The 18,041-nt window shown below is 46.4% G+C and overlaps 1 protein-coding gene across 1 annotated transcript in view; it reads right to left on the bottom strand.

Moving 5' to 3' along the window:
- The window catches only part of ASB18 (ankyrin repeat and SOCS box containing 18), a 70,539-nt gene extending 54,703 nt beyond the window's left edge, over positions 1–15,836 (bottom strand). Inside the window, exon 1 of the mRNA XM_054478995.1 lies at positions 15,571–15,836. Within this exon, the coding sequence (XP_054334970.1) occupies positions 15,571–15,775 (205 nt within the window). The 5' untranslated portion in view covers positions 15,776–15,836. The remainder of the gene's footprint in view (positions 1–15,570) is intronic.
- Between the last annotated feature and the right edge of the window lie 2,205 nt (positions 15,837–18,041).

Consider the following 18,041-nt stretch of genomic DNA (forward strand, 5'->3'; position numbering starts at 1 on the left):
TTGGGAGGCTGAGGCAGGAGAATCGCTTGAACCTGCAGAGGTTGCAGTGAGCCGAGATCATGCCACTGTACTCCAGCCTGGGCAACAGAGCAAGACTCTATCTCAAAAAAAAAAAAAAAAAAAAAAAAAAAGGGAAAAAGAGTACCCCCAGGTGCTTCTAACATGCAGCCAAGGTTGAGAACCATTGCTGTGACAGGCAGCCATGGACTCCGTGACCCTTGCAATGCATGTGGAATGGCTTTTATCCCTGAACTTACCCCATTTTGTGTGATACATATTGTGATTTGAATGAATTTGTGGAAGGGTAGCTATCAGATGCGTGGCATGGAGCATGACACAGCCAGGATTCCAAAAGGTCTCCACAGGTCAGAGCAACAGGCTAATTCAATCAATGCCACAAGGCAGCATTCAAATCCCAGGCCCATAGGAATCTGTTGTCCTTGTGAATCGAATGGCTGAAACAGCTACTCACTGCTATGGGTTCCCCGTTTGGGGCACTAGAAGTTTCTTTCTCTTGTTTTTAAGTTCAGAGGTTGTTGGTTGTTTTGATGCATTGATATTTATACCCAAATTTAGATGGCATAAATGCAGCAAATTATTTGAAAACATTCAAAGCATGTCTGTACAGTAAGAATAACTCGTGTCAGACAGATGTCCATTTAAGTTCCCTTTCTCATTGGGACTCTTGGCTTTGTAGAACTGAGAGTCCCTCCGAGAACTCCAGAGAGCCCCTGTGCTTTGCTTCCTGGTGTTGTCCTTGATCTCTGTGTTTGCTTGCATTGTGTACCTTCCGCTCTCCTCTCACAATGGCAGCCACAATTGGCTTCTTTGATTTTTCTTGGTTGGTTGGTTTGTTTTCAAGCTAGCCCACTAATAGCATCACTTAGTGTATCTGGCAATCACACTGAGGATGTGAAGAGTTCCGTCACAGTTTGCACAGCCTTATTCCACTCTTCACTTCCATTTCTGTTTCCTTTCTCTCTGGTACAGCCATGGAAATCCTCTCTCTTTTTTCTTCATTGTTGTTCTGTGCACTGCCAGGGCCCGTAGGGTTTCAACGTCTATTCCAGGGTGCTGGTCAAGGAAATGCTTCTGAACAAATACAGTGCCCTTCTTGAAAGAGAGGGATTCTGATGAATATAACTTTCTCCAAGCCAGTACATTTAATATTTTCAGTTTTTCAAATGGTGTACTTATTTGACGGAGGAAGCTCATTTGTGTGGGTGGACCGTGGCAGAATACTAAACAAATGTAATTGCTGTGGTCTTATATTGCAGACCATGAAGTGAATTTAAGAAAAGGAAGGCAAGAATCCAAGCAGGAGAGGAGGCCTGGCTTGTGTCTGGCTAACTGAGTGAATAGACTCAATTTCTCTAATACTAGCCAGGTAGTCAACTGGATTAAAATATACGTTTGCAAAGAATATTTTGGGGACTTAAATAATAAGCATAATGTTTTGTCTGCAGGAGACACAAACATGAGTTCTTTATAATTGAGTCCTATAGTGTAGGTAGCTAATGAGAGGGAGTTTTTGCCTCTGGATCAAATGAGATGAAAAAGGTAAAATCCACCTTGAAATTATAATGGGGTATCCAGATGGTAGTGTTTGAATGGTGACTATTATTTTCACGTGACATTGGGATCTTTTCTTCTTGCCATTGAGTTGACTAGTGATTTTCTTTTTCCTAGAAGCCTCCAAGGATTAATCCAGCTGAGGCTGAAACCTGGAGCTGGTGGGCTTTGTGGCAGGGCCAGGCTCTTTCTCTATGGCCACAACTTTCCAAGCCTTCAAGCCAAGAGGTAGAGTTTTTGAGGCTGCAGGACACCCTGCCATTTTCTCTTGTTCTTGGGGAATGGCAAATGTTCAGATTCTTTCCTAGGTCATTGGCAAATGTCTGGCTTCCTTCTGGAAGTGTCCAAGTGGACAGACAGGGGCAGGAAGTCACTACTCTTGTGGACATTGTGAGATTCCGTGCACTCTTTCTTAAATATGCCAGTGCACGTTGTTGACCTGGTCAATTTCCTTCTTCCCTTTTTTACCTGAAGCGTTTCTGTAAATGGCCATGTACTAAGTCTGATTGGACTCTGGGATAATAACATCACTACCAACTGGTGCAGCAGCCCCAGGCCTTCCAGTGGAGTTACTTTCACACCCTTTTCTGGTCTTTATTCTTCCTGTTTTAATGTCTAAAGCCAACTTTCCTTCACCCCACTCCCTGCAGAATTAAAAAAAATACTTTAAAAGTAAGAAGCTGGGCAGGTATATAAAGTTCTGCTTTTAAGAGTTCCAGGACACATCCATCCACCAGAGTTAGTCACATAGACATTAATATCAAAAATGTTAAAGTATCTCAACCTCCTCTCTGAATAACAATGTTAGCACAGCACACCTCATTTAACAAAACATTAAAACATTTTACTTCCTCAGATCAAGTGCATCTATTAATAATGACTTAAATTGTCTGTGCTGATTTCACATTATTAAGAAACCTCATTTCCATCATGTGGAGGAACACAATAAGGGAGGAAACCACCTCACTAACTTATTTTCCCGTCATTGCTACCAAGCCCAGTGCAGATAATGCAGAACAACAGTCACTTCTCATTATTAATGTGATCTTATCCAAAGGTCAAGTGCCGCTTTCACTGGCAGCCCAGGAGGGTTTTTTGGAAGCTCAGAAACAAAGATGCCCTTGAACATCGTGTATCCACTGTGGATGAGTGCAAAACACAGCGGCCTAATCCTCAGCGTGCACAACCATGAGTAAATAGCCCTGGAAGGACATTTATAGACTCTGGGGATGTTGCTGGAAAGCGTATCATTGAAGCTCTCCCTGATAAAGGTGACGAAGTTTCTTTACAACTGGCGTGGGGATTTAATTACATGATAAAATTGCAGCTCCTGCCTCTTGAGACAAATTGCATGTTCAGACTGATTGTTTTTTATGAATCTCACACAGGGAGCAAAATACTTCTCTCTTGAAGTTGGTTTGCTCTGATTGTTCTGCCCTGTGATCCTTTATATCCCTTCTAGAAACGAGAAGTTTACCTGTCCTGCGGTTGAGAAGGGTGGTCTGGGAGACAATTTGGTTGACACTGCATCCAGCAAGGTGAGGCCAGTTTTGTCTGATGGAGTTAAATTCCAAAATTAGAACTTTAAACTTCCAATGGAAAAACAGGAAAAAAAATGAGAAGAACTATAAGTGACTGCTGAAACAGTGGACTGCTGATCATGTTCAATTTTACTAACTTAAAATATAAGTTAAAAATGACAAGAGATCTTTTTGCCTATTGTGAAAGATTTTTTAAAAGTCAAGTTTTTGAAGAGTTCAGTGACACGAATGCTCTCCCAGTTTGCAGGTGGGAGGGTAAATTTCTGTTCAGTTTGGAAATGTTCTATACTGAGTTTACATGTACAGAGCATTTTTCAGGTACAAGAAGCTTACAGAAATAAATAGTAGAAATCTGGCCGGGCGTGGTGGCTCATGCCTGTAATCCCAGCACTTTGGGAGGCTGAGGCAGGTGAATCACCTGAGGTCAGGAGTTCCAGACCAGGCTGACCAACATGGTAAAACCCCGTCTCTACTGAAAGTACAAAAATCAGCCAAGCGTGGTGGTGTCCACCTGCAGTCCCAGCTACTCGGGAGGCTGAGACAGGAGAATTGCTTGAACCTAGGAGGCAGAGGTTGCAGTGAGCCGAGATCACGCCTCTGCACTCCAGCCTTGTCGACAGAGTGAGACTCCATCTCACACACACACACACACACAAAGTAGAAATCCTTGCCATTAAGGAGTGTTGAATTGAGTGGGAGGGCAGACGTGGCCACCATCAACTAGCGGTGGAATCAGATCACTGCTATATGGAGGTACAGGTATTAAGATGGGGATGCCTCAAATAAGGGATCAGAGTGATGGGGTAGGGATAGGGCCAGCTTCCCCCTAGTGTGGCATCTAAGCAAAGTGAGAGGGAGGTGTAGGACACGGAAGGTGCATTTCCTCCCCAGGATGTCTGTTTCCTCCTCTTGATCTATTGCTGTGGGGAGCTGTATCCTATGTTCTGGCCTGAGCAAGAGGCAGGTGTCACTAGCCACCATGCTATGGCGCATGGGGACACAGGTGCATTCAGGAAGGCAGCCAGCCCTTTGATGATGTGGAGGGGTCAGGCAGAGGGGCACCTGAGCAGGAAATGAAGCCGCCACAGACAGCAGGCCTGTGATTCGGGGCTGAGAGGAGGGGCCTAGATCCTTTGGTGGACACAGAGATGAACCACCTAGGCCCCAGCTGTAGGGAGGACTTGTCACCCCAGCTGTCAGCTCCTCCACGGTTTGCCTCAGCTGCAGAGCTGCCTCACCCAAGAACACTCCTCCCAATGTGGCCAGATCCAGTGATGGATCCAGGTGCAGCTAGAGCTGTCCTGCCATTTTGGCCCCATGCAGGGAAAACTGTGACAGGTCATCTCTGTTCCAGAGCTGCCCCTAGGGTCAGCCAAAGCATGGTTAGACGGCATCAAGGATCCCCACTGCCCTCACCATCCTGGCTTTCTAGTTGTTGATCCTAGGAAGTTTCCTGCCAAACTCTGGTCGGCATCCAACGCTGATCCCTGAGCTCACGAGCCACTGGGAGGATGGTGGGTGTGTTGCTGGCACACAAGAGGACAGGAAGCAGCAGAAGAGGCAGCTGTGCAAACGCCAGGAAGGGACTGGGGACTGAGGTATTGTGGAGATGTGGCTTGGACCAGAGTTTCTCAAGCACCTGAGGTGAGGGACCAGGGATTTTCTTTTCTTTTCTGAGTCTAATTTGTTGCAGTTTGATTCTCATTCAAGGGGCTCAGTCTTTATTTTTGTTTTTTTTTTTTAAGGACAGCGTCTCACTCTTGCCTAGGCTAGAGTGCAGTGGCACAGTCATAGCTCACTGTAACCTGAACTCCTGGGCGCAAGCGATCCTTCCACCTCAGTCTCCTGAGTAGCTGGGACTATAGCCACTTGCTGGTTAATTTATTATTATTTTTTGTGTGTGGTGGGAGATGGGGTCTCACTATGTTGCCTAGGCTGGTCTCTAACTCCTGGCCTCAAGCGATCCTCCCGCCTCAGCCTCCCAAAGTGCTGGGATTACAGGCCTGAGCTACTTCACCTGGTCTGATTCTCTTTCAAAATACAATGAAATTAGTTACCGGCAAAAACAAAACTGAAAAACGACAGGTAATTACAAGTCTGCAAATCACACACATGGATGTTATGTTAATGTGTTAAATTGCTGTAAACATGTCTAAATACTTACTGTCAGTTTCGGTCAAACACTTCCCAGAGTGACTCCCGCCTCCTACCACATTCAGAGTAGCCCCTGTGACTGATCAGCCTCTGGGTGGGTGCAGGGATGCCGGGAGAGAATGGCAGGGATGCCAGAGTTAGCTCAGGGTACATCTTTAGGCCTTTGGATGCCTGTTATAAAATTTAAACTGTGTGCTGTTGGACAGGAGTCACCAAACTTTTTCCATAAAGTGCCAGACAGTAAATATTTTACATTTTGCAGGTCATATGGTCTCTGCGGCAACTGCCCAATTCTGCCACGCTCACATGAAAGCAGCCATAAAGAATGTGTAAATGAAGGAGGTGGCTGAGTTCCAGCAAAACTTTATTCATAAAAACAGGAAGCCAGCCCACAGGCCATAGTGTGCTAGCCTTTGCTGTAGGCAGTACAGAGCATGGCAGCTTTGTGGGAAGAAGAGTTACATGATGCATCTCCATGTATCGAACTGATTGCACCCTTCTCTCTGCACACGTTTCACCCCTTCACTCCCATGGAACCTGCTCTTTATTCTCAGAGTAAATCTGACTCAACAACAGGAATTGAGCACCCAGGCATGCGAGCCCGCACAGCTGACTCCCTTCTATCAACTCTGCCCTTCTTCTGGTTGGCTGAACTTCTTGAATCTATAAACTTATGTTTTTTTACCACTAAATTTGGGAAATGTTTGGTAGTTATTTCTTTAATCATATTTTTCCACCCTGTTATTGTTCTTCTCTTTCTTGGACTCCAGTTGTGTATGTTAAAGCTTTTATTTTGTCCCACAGATCCTATTCATTTAATTTCCCATCATTTTACTTTCTCCTTCAGATCAAATATTTTTCTATTGATGTTTTCAAATTTGCCAGCTCTGTCTTCTGTCCTCTTCCATCTGCTGTTAAGCCCATTGTTGGTGGGAACAAGACCAGCCCTAGCTTCAAGGGAAGTGGGTGATTGGGTTTGGGTTTGTGTCCCCGCCCAGATCTCATGCCGATTGTCATTCCCAATACGGTGGGAGGTGACGGGATCCTGGGGGCGGAGTTCCCAGGAACGGCTTCGTGCCATCCGCTTGGTGCTGTTCTCAAGATAGTGAGTGAGTTATCGTGAGATCTGGTTGTTTAAAAGTGTGTAGCACTCGCGACCCCACTCTTTCTCCTGCTCCTGCCCTGTAAGCTGCCTGCTCCCCATTTGCATTTCCCCGCGATTGAAAGCTTCCTGAAGTCTCGCGAGAAGTCGAAGCCGCTATGCTTCCTGTACAGCCTGCAGAACCGTGAGCCAATTAAACCTCTGGTATTTCTTTCTTTTTTTTTTCTTCCTTTGAGACGGAGTCTCATTCTGTCGCCCAGGCTGGAGTGCAGTGGCGCGATCTTGGCTCACTGCAACCTCCTCCTCCCAGGTTCAAGCGATTCTCCTGCCTCAGCCTCTTGAGTAGCTGCAATTATGGGCGCCCACCACGAAGCCCAGCTAATTTTTGTATTTTTTGTAGAGACGGGGTTTCACCATGTTGGCCAGGCTGGTCTTGAACTCCTGACCTCAGGTGATTCGCCCCCCTCGGCCTCTCAAAGTGCTGGATTTAGAGGTGTGAGTCATTGTGCCTGGCCTGGTATTTCTTTATCGCAATGCGAGGATGGACTAACAGAGTGGGGAGATGTATTTATTTTTCAGGTGGGCACATTGCATGCCACAAGGATTTTGCTGGTAAAGCAGGGAAGGAGGGTGGCTGTGAGGGAATAGCTGGTGGCTGGTGGCCTCTCCTGGCACCTGTCCTTTCTCCTCTATCTTCTGCTTTACCTAAGTAAAAGAGTCAGGTGTTTTCTTTCCAAATTAAGTCATTCCTTTGCTGAATGGCTCCTCATGGCCTTTCCAAGTAAGTGGAAACACCTGTGCCTAGAATGTGTAGCCTCACACAATATCATCCCATCTGTTTGCCTGGGTCTTCCTCTTTTCTCTGATTTACACACCCAAGTCCAAGTTGTGTCCCACTTCCCTGTCCCGCGTGCCATGCCTTGGGTGCACTACATTTCCTGCTCGCCTCCCTTTATCTGGGCTTCCTTCCTTTGGATCACAGCCTCCCAGGAACATGCTCCTCTTTCGAGGGTCAAGCCAGAGGATTTCTACAGTGTTCTCCCTGTGCTATTTGGCGCATTAATATTTATTTTTTATTTATTTATTTTTAATTTCTATGTATTCATTTGTTTTTTGGAGACCAGCTCTCACTGTTGCCAGGCTGGAGTGCAGTGGCACGATCCCGGTTCACTGCAGCACCTTCCAGCTTAAGTGATCCTCCTGCCTCAGTCCCCCAAGTAACTGGGACTATAGGTGTGTGCCATCACGCCCAGGCTAATTGTTGTATTTTTTGTAGAGATAGAGTCTTGCCATGTTGCTCATGCTGGTCTCAAACTCCTGGGCTCAAGAGATTCGCCCACCTTAGCCTCCCAAAGTGCTAGGGTTACAGGCATGAACCACCATGCCCGGCCCATAAATATTTATTAGGTACCTACTATGTGCAGGGTGTGGCAAATAAGACAAACCTAGTCCCTATCCAATATCTAGGTGCAGAGGTTGGCATTAAAAGATAGTGGGGCATTGGATGGGAAGCTAGAATCAGGCTATAGAGAGCATGCCTGCCATTTCCAATTAGTTCCTTCGGAATGTTTATTTCTCAAGCAGAGCACTTGTGACAGGAAACTGTCGTCATCTTGGAAAGGTAGAAAAGCCTCTTCGCTATTATTCTCATTTCTTTTTGTTCTTTCCAAACTCTCCAGTGTGCTTGGGAGTGATGCTAATAGATGGATGTCATCAGCATACATTATTTCTTTATTAGCCCGTTTCTCAATTTTGATTCTGAAAATATCCTGATTTAGTCTAATTGCGATTTCACTGTGTTCCACAGGCAGTGATGGTTCATACTTGGGGGGAGCTGAGACGCGACCCTGTAGGATTTTTTTTCTTGTCCATATGCCTTTGAAGCCGGACCATTAGCTCTAAGGCATGCATCTCATCTCATCACAGTGTGATTCAACCTGCTTCTGGGGAAAAAAAAAGAGCCTAGGGTGTGTGTCTTGTAGAAAGCAAAGAAACATTTTAATTCTAGGTGGTGGGAGATATTTTTCTGTATCTAAAGAGAGGGCTGCTGCAGCAGCCATTTTATTCCTAAATAATTTAACTATATTCAAAGATAATCTGATGTTATTGTAGGAAAGTGTATTTCTAATAAATTCCACTTGATCTGGGTGAATCAATTCAGGCAGCGCATAATTGAGTCTGTTAGCAAGGACTTTAGCAAGAATTTTGCAATCAGCGTTAATTAAGAAGATGGGACAATAATTTGTGCATAATTCCGGATCTTTTCCTGGCTTGTGAATCAAAGTAATAAGAGCAATGCTCAGGCTGGTGGTGGGATAGTGTCATTAGGTGCTGATTTATAAGTACTTAGAAAGGTTTAATTTCATTTTGCTTCGAGCAGGGTCTCCCTGCCCCCACGCTCTCTGGTGGAGTGGGCAGTCAAGACAGCAGAGCGCTTCTCTCCTGCCTGCCCTGCCGTGGGTGACCTCTCGCTTCCCATTTCTGTTTTTATTCTCCAGCCTAGCACCCCACTCACTTGCCCATGATTTTTTTGGATTATTTTTGCTCAATGATATGAAACCAGGGACTCTATCTACTGAGATTGTGTGTGTGCACGTGTGCATGACTGTGTGTGTGCGTGTGTACATATGCATATGTGTGCATCATGTCAGATTAAAGGGTTGTAGACAGCTTTGCTGGGAAGTATTTTTCAGGGACGTTCCTGCAAGATGTCTCTGGGTGGGTAGGCAGCAAGAGCCCCTGACTACAAGTCAGGAAGCATACCTGCTCCTGCTCTGCTCCTAACTGGCTGTTGACCAGCAAGTGAACACAGGTGAGCAGCAGTATTCCCGTCTGTAGAACGCAGCTGTGGGATGAACAGGCGCCGTGGAGCACGGGAAAGGGTACTGGGTTTATATTGCCAATTGTCTGTGGAACCAAGGGTGTGTCATGCAACTTCTCCAAGCCTCATTTTCCTCAGCTGGAGGAGTGGAAAGGCGAGAGCTCTTGGAGATGCTTTCACCTGTTCTCCAGGGAACAGCAGGGGCTTGCGGCATTGCCAATTCTTCCTTCTTTGACTCTGTGTAGGACCAGTTTCAGTTTGAACATACCCTGATTTGGGGACTTATTCTTCCTAAGCCTTGAGCCAAGCTGCTGCTTAATCTGTGCATATGAGTTCGTAAACCAGCTTCCTATGCACCTTCCAGCTGGTATCCTCACTGCCTACTTGACCTGAAACTCACCACTGGAGCCCTTCCTTGGAAGGTGGGGTGTGGCCTACACAGGCCCCTGTTAGAATCCACCACTCCTGGGAAGGCAGTGGGGGTCGGGAGGCTTTGTTGATCCCCTCCACAAACACAAGTCATTCGTCTTAGAACCTGAGTTAGTCCAATTGGTAAAGATGCTTAGAGATGATCCAGACCAATCCATTTTTGAAAATGAGGAAATTAAGGTTCAAAGAGGTGGTCTGACATGTTCAAGGTCACACAGGTCACGGGAGAGCTTAGGCAAGAACCTGGATCCCCTTCCTCTCAGTCCCTTGCCCTTCCCATTACACCACATCTTGGCACCATCATCAATGGGTACGCTCTTGTCATTGCGTTGGAAAATGATTCCTCTAAGGCAGGAGCTGTGCTCATTTAATTTAGAGTCAACCGTTTGGTTTGTCCTGAGTGATGTTATTCTCTAGGCATAAGGAAGGATGTCTGACTTAAAGGGGCAGGGGATATGGCCCATGTGTCATGGTTCGTCCTGCATCAAGCCTTAGATGAGAAGTCTAATTCTGCAAATGAACCCCATTTTCACATGTGTGCACATGTCCGTGGTGTGTTTACCCACACTCATTCCCCACCTATACATGAGGCTGATGAGATCTCTTAATAAAAACTCAATTAGTATTTCTTTAACTTTCCTCTGGATGCTTAAATACTATTACCCCAAACACAACATAATGCCTCTATTTTTCTATTTCCATCAAGAATTCAAGTAGCATCTTGACTTGTATATGATATATCAGCTGCAAAATCATGGAATGCTGACATCCTTAATAATAGCAATTAGTAATCAGTTGTTTCTTAAGTCGTTTGATTACACCAGTTACCAAATTGTACAGTTGATGCATTTGGGGGGTGAGATGGGTCTCACTTCCCCTCCCCCAGCCATCCTTTCTCCCTCTCTGTGTTCTCTGCAGCTACTGAGCCAATTGGTATTGAAAGAGGCAAGCACAAATAATGCAGTTGTTGCTAATATTAAACAGTAGAGACTTGGCTTTAGCAGAAAGTAGAATTCAATATTTCTTTGCAGAAACCCAAATCCCAATAGTGTCTGTGGAAACGCACTCTGTGCCCACCCAGCTGAAGGTGAGCAAAGGAGCTTGGCTCCTCCGTGCCAATCACTGCACCCAGAGTCCGAGCTTTCTCTCAGGGCTAAAACCCTGTGCTAGGCTCTGGATATAATTGAGTGTTAGGCGAGGTTCTTGCCCTGGAGGAGGTGGCATTCAGGTTTGAATTATCCAGTTGGTATATAAAAACCAGCCTAGCAAGGCCATGCATTTCCGTAATGGATGGAGACTAAGGGCATTATGCTTTCATGCAGGGAGGATGCAAGATTTCTGTCCCAGCGGGCAGTGATGGCCTTCCAGTGGAGGTGACCTCCCCTGCATGGGGTCTGGAAGGATAAGATGGAAAAGGTGAGCAGAGGAGGTGCAGCCCTGGCTGGGAGGATCCTGTTGGGATGGGGAGGCTGACTGTAGGGAGTGGGGGGCTCAGCCTCAGTGAGCCCAACAGGATATTGGGCATCTCAGGTCCATCCTTGCAGGAGAGCAGGTGCCTTCGCAAGGGCACAAGCCAGTCGCCTCTTTAAAAGAATTCTGATTGATGGCCATTCTCCTGCCTAATGCCTGCCTCAGCAGGGTATGTTCTGTGCTTTCCCCCAGTGTCTGCGAGGGCTAAAATTTTCAGTTCCTTTGACTTCTGCCTGCACCACGGTGGGAGCACATGTTCACCTGAGGGACTTCTCCAGAAAAAGCCCTTTCCACCATTGGATACCACTTTTTCTCTATGCTTTTTTTTGGTGATGTTGACATGGATGCATCAAAATCAATTGTTTCTTTCTGTTCTATTTGGTGGGAGTAATAAGTTCACAGGCCAATGAGCATGGCGATTGCCCTGCAAGAGGCAAGGTCCTCAAGTGATCATGTTAACATGCAGAGAGAATGGTTACTTTTCTTTTTCTTATTTTTTCACATTGTCATCTTTTGAACAAAACTCAGAGCTCTATCTACTGGGCTTGTCCTTGGGATAGAAACCTCTTCCCTCTTCTTTCCCCCAGGTACTTTTGCCAACATCACCCTTGACTCTTGCCTTCTCCTGGCCCGGGTGGGCATTGCCAGCTCTGCCCCCTCTCTTGGCCCAGCCCCGTTTTCCTGTGTTATCATTCCTTCCTCTTCACATTCCTCCTCTCAGGGATTTAGGTGTTCGACACTGTCCATTCCCAATATGTGCTGCATTTCAAGGTCATTGCCATAAGTTTGGACCACTGTTCAAAAATTGTAAAGACCCTACATGTAGCTTAGAATCCAAACAGCTCTTTCTGCCATCAAGGATGGTCCCCCCAAACTTGCCCTTACCTTGAGAAAGAGAACATTTGCTCCCACAGGAAAAAGGAACCTATGCCCATTTTAGGCTGCGACAGTGAGTCTTTGGGATTATGGCCTCAGAGAAGCATGGAGAAGGAGGGAACCTAAACGATGAACCAAGCCAGCAGTGATTCCCCAAGAGCACCTGCAAATCACCAATTCTACGGGTTGTCAGCAGGCATGAAAGTGAGGTTCTGGGGTGAGATGAGAAACCGTGCCAAATGCAATTGCAATCCTTAAGTCCCTTTGTGGTAAAACTCCTCTAAGCCTTTGATATGTCATTGTGCCAATCTCTGAGGGGAGGACCCAGCCGAAAGCAGTTCCCAAGCTCATCCCATCATGGAGCTCTTCTCAGGAAGCTTGTGGGCCTCTATGTGGGAAGCACTAATCTAATCTCGTACCCTCGTTAATAAGTGGAGAAGTTGGTCTGGAGACAGAAAGTGACTTTCCTGAGGTTATACAGCTCAGTGGAGTAGAGGTTCAATAAATCATCATAATCACAGATCCTTCTTGTTTCTATCTTAGCCGGCGGCCCTATCCTTTACTCATCACCACAACCTTCCCATTGAGCCTCCCAAATATTTGTAAAGATGCTTAGAGATAATCCACACCAATCCCGTTTTTGAAAATGAGGAAATTAAGGTTCAAAGAGGTGGTCTGACATGTTCAAGGTCACACAGGTCACGGGAGAGCTTAGGCAAGAACCTGGGTCCCCTTCCTCTCATCTTTGTCACTTTGCCTTTGTGTCTTCCTCTGCCTTGGCTTAGACTCTTGCCATCCCTCACCTGGGCAACTGCCTTCAATGAACTCCCAGCTAGACTCTTCTTCTTCCTAGCCTTTCTCTGCCTCCTTCAAATCCTAGTTTCCCATGTTAGCCAGAGTGGCATACCCCAAATGAACGTCTGACCGTGTTGCTCCCTGCACCCTCATCCTGAAGTCCAGCCTGCTTTCTCTGAGATAAAGTCACTGATAAGGCATGCCCTAGGATCACGTGTTTAATCATTTAGCATAACATCATCCTGAATTGAAGCAACCTGGAAAGACCCAAGCACTTTAAACATGTCATCAGTGTCAAATTGTCCCTGCACTGCTGAATCATTAGGTAGGAAAAAGTACATGTGTATGTGTATCAGTCCGTTTTCTTGCTGCTGATAAAGACATAACAGAGACTGGGTAATTTATAAAGACAAAGAGGTTTAACGGACTCACAGTTCCACATGGCTGGGGAGGCCTCACAATCACGGCAGAAGGCGAGGGAAGAACAAAGGCACATTTTACATGGCGGCAGGCAAGAGATAAGGAGAGCCAAGTGAAAGGGGAAGCCCCTTATAAAACCATCAGATCTTGTGAGGCTTATTCACTACCACAAGAATAGTATGGTGGAAACTGCCCCCACGATTCAATTATCTCCCACTGGGTCCCTCCCACAACACGTGGGAATTATGGGAGCTATAATTCAAGATGAGATTTGGGTGGGGACACAGCCAAACCATATCAGTATGTAATTTATAACTGTGGAAGGAATGTAACTTTCTTATAACAATTTTCATAGTTTCAAGTGTTTGGTAAAATGAGACACACAGTAAAGATTTTGCAGGGCAATTAGCAATGTGAAAAGAAAGGATATTTAGGTTCAAGATTCCCAGTACACAAATCTTCAACCGGCTGGGACTGGTTTATGAAGGAAGAGCTGTTGAGAGGATGCTTGCTGTAGTCAGGATCCCAACAGAAAGCAGATGGCATGAGCTCAGGGCATGCTGAAGGCAGGCAGGGTTACAGGGGCTACAGGAGACCACTTACAGGTGGCAGCAGCCACAGTGGATGGCCATTCCTAACCCTGTACCTGATAGGGCTGGAAGAGGGGCAGGAGCTGCTGGGCAGGAGCCAAGCCTTCCACAGAAGGAGGCTGCTAAACCCATCAGTGATCTGGCAGGGAGGGCCGGGGAAGCACTCGCCCTGCCCTCGCTTTCCCCCAGCTCCTATCATTAGTGGCACCCAACAGGAGCCAGAGGGCCAACGGGACTGATGCAGTTTGCAAAGATCAGCCTCATGGGGTGCTTGGGCACGGTGGGCCTCAAGGGTGAATGCAAGATGTACAGCTCAGCACTCCCAGTCCAATCACTGCTTGTGATGACAACCTCCCCTAAAACCCCCAGGGCAATCTTCTAGAGAGATGGAAGGTACCAAGTTTGGGATCACGGCTCCTGGGCCAATGGATCCCTGCCAGATATTAGGAAAACCAAGGTGAAGGGGAAGCAAGAGAAGCTTCCTCCCTAAAGCGGCTTGCTTAAGTCCCCACTGAAAGGCAGCCCAGAAGTAGATCCAAACCAAGGGAGTCGGGGGTGGACCCCCTCGGAAGTTCCAATCTCAGACTCCTCACCTTAGCACCCTGAAAGCTCCATTCCCTAGCAGCAACTCCCACGCATGTCCCATCCATGTTCCTCCTGCATGTTGCGCACACGTGTGTGCATGTGATGAATGTACATGCGTGTGCATGTGTGCACCTATGTTGGGAGGGAGAATGGGGGTGGAAAGGAGCCCTCAGCATCCCTTAGGGGCCAAGACTAACCTTGTCCCCTAATCTGACAAGCTGGGAAACAGCACAATACAACTAAAAGTAAATCACAGGTCGGGAAAACACTTTCAGGAAACATAAGAAAGGGATGGTGTCTACGTTACGTGAGGAAGTCCCACAAAATGATAAAAATGATTCCAAAAGATGGAGAGTTCCTGCCCAAGACCTAAACAGACAAGTCTTGCACCTGATGAGGCCTACAAATAAAAAGTCCTATGGACGAGACTTCGTCCAGACCTGCAAAGAAAGGATGGCGACAGGCAGTGAAGAATTACCAGTGTATGCTTATTAAATGGCAATTTAATACAAACATTCATTACCAGTGATGCTCCTTGGTGAGGTTGTGGTGAGACACATCACCTCACTGTCGGAATAGAAACCCTTGCAGAAAACAATTTGGAACCAATTTAGAAACAATACACTTTGAAAAAATGTTATGTTCTTGTTCCAGTTATATGGCTCCCAGGAATTTATGGTAAGGATATAATCCCAAATAAGAAAAAAGCCATATGAATCCTAATAAAGATGCTCATTACAGCATTATTTATAGAAGCAAAAAGGTAACCAAATATTATCTTTTTGTAGGCATTTGGTTTAAGTATTTCAATAGGGGATTGAAATTGGGAAGACTACGTAGCAACATGGAAAATACTTTAGATTTAGATTTTGTAGATCTCAAGGGAGCAGAACACACAGTTATGTGTATGATATGGTTATCAGTGGGTGAAATTTACACACACAAATGGACAGGCTTGTTAAACAATGGAGCCACAGAACAGCCACTGTGGTAGGATTAGTTTTTTTGTGTTGTGTTGCACTTGTTGCTTATGTCGCACACGCATGTACATGGTCTATGCAGTACACATATATGCATGTATGTATGAGAGTCAGATATCCGAGTACATATCATTTGCTTTTTCCAAACATTTGCCCCTCTACCTCCAGGATCTGCCCACCCCATCAGCGTAACTTAGTAATTAAATCCCAGATGCAGCAGGCTCGTTCTGGTTACCTAGCAGCATGCCGGTAGGCAGCTGAGCCGAGGGGTCTTTCATCCAGTCGTCATTGGCCAATTCTATCACAGCGTCCACAGGCGTGACTTCAGTGCAGATTAAATCCCTCACTCTCTCCTCATCTTTGGCATCCAGGGCAGACTTTAATCTCTTCACTAAATCTGAGTTGAGTGGGTAGTCGGGAAGGTAATCCGAGTTGGACATTTTTATGCCATTTGTGCAGTGACCAGCCCTTCTTTTCTTCCTCTAAAGCGACTCCAAAGTCAGCAGCTGTCCGTGAGAGTGGCGTGGGGGCTGCTATAAATAGCAGCACCCTGGCTCCTCTTACAGTCCCTGCGGAGGGCCACCTGCCAGCAGGGAGGTGTGAAGTAATCTTTCCAGAGGCCTCAGCAAAGGATTATTCTAGAGATGGGGGCAGCAGACATGTTTGTGAGTGGTGCAAGAGGGAGAGACAATATTTTCAAAGACAGCTTTCATGGGTATTGTTGAACAATGTCTTCTTTTATCAAAAGTGAGGCTCTCTCCTGAAACTTTGAAAACCTCTTCCTGGCACTGGGCTTGGACCTCCATTCTGTGGAAAGGAACATTTTCTAATATTCTACCCCTTGTGTTCCTTCGCTTCCTCTAAAAGGAGCGTCTGGTCACCTGTAAATTGAACATGCCTCAAACTGCATAGAATGGAATGGAATCTTTGGTTTCCAAATGCAGAGAAGGACTGGCTGATCTCAGGAAGATGAAAGCATCACAGAAAAACAAAAAAAGTAACCTAAATATTACCTGCGACCTCCCTATGCCTCAAGGCTGGTAAACTTGGCTCAAAGACTATAATTCCATGACTGGTGGAAGTGCGGAGCCCTCAGGGGTATTTCTGTGCACTCCTAGGGGCAAAGGTGGGGCTTTCTGTCCTTGACCTGTGTCTTCAGTGTGCTTGGGTCTCCATGTGCCAACCTGTGCATAAGCACAGCTGTGCCTGCAGCTTCTCTGCTGATGCCAATTGTGCTGTGGTCTCTGAGAGCCCAGGGCAGGCCGTGGAGCTTACAGGGCCTCCTTTGCCTTGCCTTCTATCTCGCCATCTTTTCCATTCCTTCCTTTCTTTCTTCTCCCCTGTGCTTAATTTTATGTCTCAATTTGGCCAGGACCCCAGTGCCCAGAGACTTGGCCCAACACTAGTCTAGATGTTTCTATGAGTGTGTTTTTGGGATCAGATTAGAATTTCTTGAACCGACGGACTTGGAGTGAAGCCGATGGCTCTCCCTAATGTGCGTGGGCCTCCATCAATCAGTTGAATGTCTGAATAGAACAAAAGACTGACTTTCCCTGAGCAAGAAGGAATTCTGGCGGCAGACAGCCTTTGGTCTCAACCTCAGGTCTTCCCTGGGTCTCCAGCCTATCAGCCCACCCTGCTGATGATGGATTTACCAAGTCTGCACAATAGTATGAGCCAGTTCTTGAAGAGAAATTCTCTCTCTCTCTCCCTACATACTGTTGCTTCTGTTCCTCTGGAGAACACTGACTAATACACTCTCTTCCTCCTTTCAGCTCCTTTGTGTGATTTTCCAGCTTCTGTTCCATCTGCACTTGAGGTGCCAGGCACTGTAGTTCCTGCCCAACATCCATCTTCCTTCCACCTGCCCAACACAGCCTGGTTCTCTTGGCGGGGGCACTGTGCCCAGCCCCTGGGGATAAGTCACGTTGACTTAGGTCAGTAGTGTCAGGCTCAGTCTTCTTTGCCTGCATTCAATGTACGGTCTCCCTTGAAACCCAGTTCTGGCTGCTGGGGTGAGTCTGGGAAGTTATGTGCTTTCCTGATCAAGAGGGTCAGAAGTGGCTGGCATCTCCCTTTCCTGTTCTTGTTTCCTTGAACATGGATGTGATATCTGGAGGTGCAGCAGCCACATCACAGCTGGGAGGCAACAGATATGAAATGAAGGGTTAACACACAAAGGAGAGTGGGATGGAAAGAGGGGGAGAGACTGGGGATGACATTTCTGAACCCCTGCCCCAGCTCTGGGGCCCCAGCCACCAGACCTCTTGTCTTTATGCCATAAGCACTTTCTGTGTGTTTTCTGTTACGTACAACTGAAGGCATTCTTGGTTGATACAGGTAGTGTATTTAGTCTGCCTTTCAATCATGGAAATGTCCTGGTTTTAGTCTAAGGAGGTGCAGGGGGAATGGCTCAGCCAGTGAAGAACTTGAGTTGATCCTCCCAAGCCTTCTATTCTTTAATAATAGTAACGACCTGCCTTCTATGATAAAACCCCAGTGGATTTTGCAACGACAACAGCCAACTCCAGACTCCCCGAGTGGAGGAGCAATGGCACCATAGTCTGGGCTCATGAATGAATAGCAGCTAGCGCCACCGGAGTGACTGCCTTTTAGTGTCACAGACCCTGACAAATGGACCCTGATGGAGACATCCTTGGAATCTCTGGCAATGGACTCTGCCCAGAAGGGAAATACAAACTCTGA

The sequence above is a fragment of the Pongo pygmaeus genome, chromosome 11 (genome assembly GCF_028885625.2).
Source record: "Pongo pygmaeus isolate AG05252 chromosome 11, NHGRI_mPonPyg2-v2.0_pri, whole genome shotgun sequence".
Taxonomy (NCBI): Eukaryota; Metazoa; Chordata; class Mammalia; order Primates; family Hominidae; genus Pongo; species Pongo pygmaeus.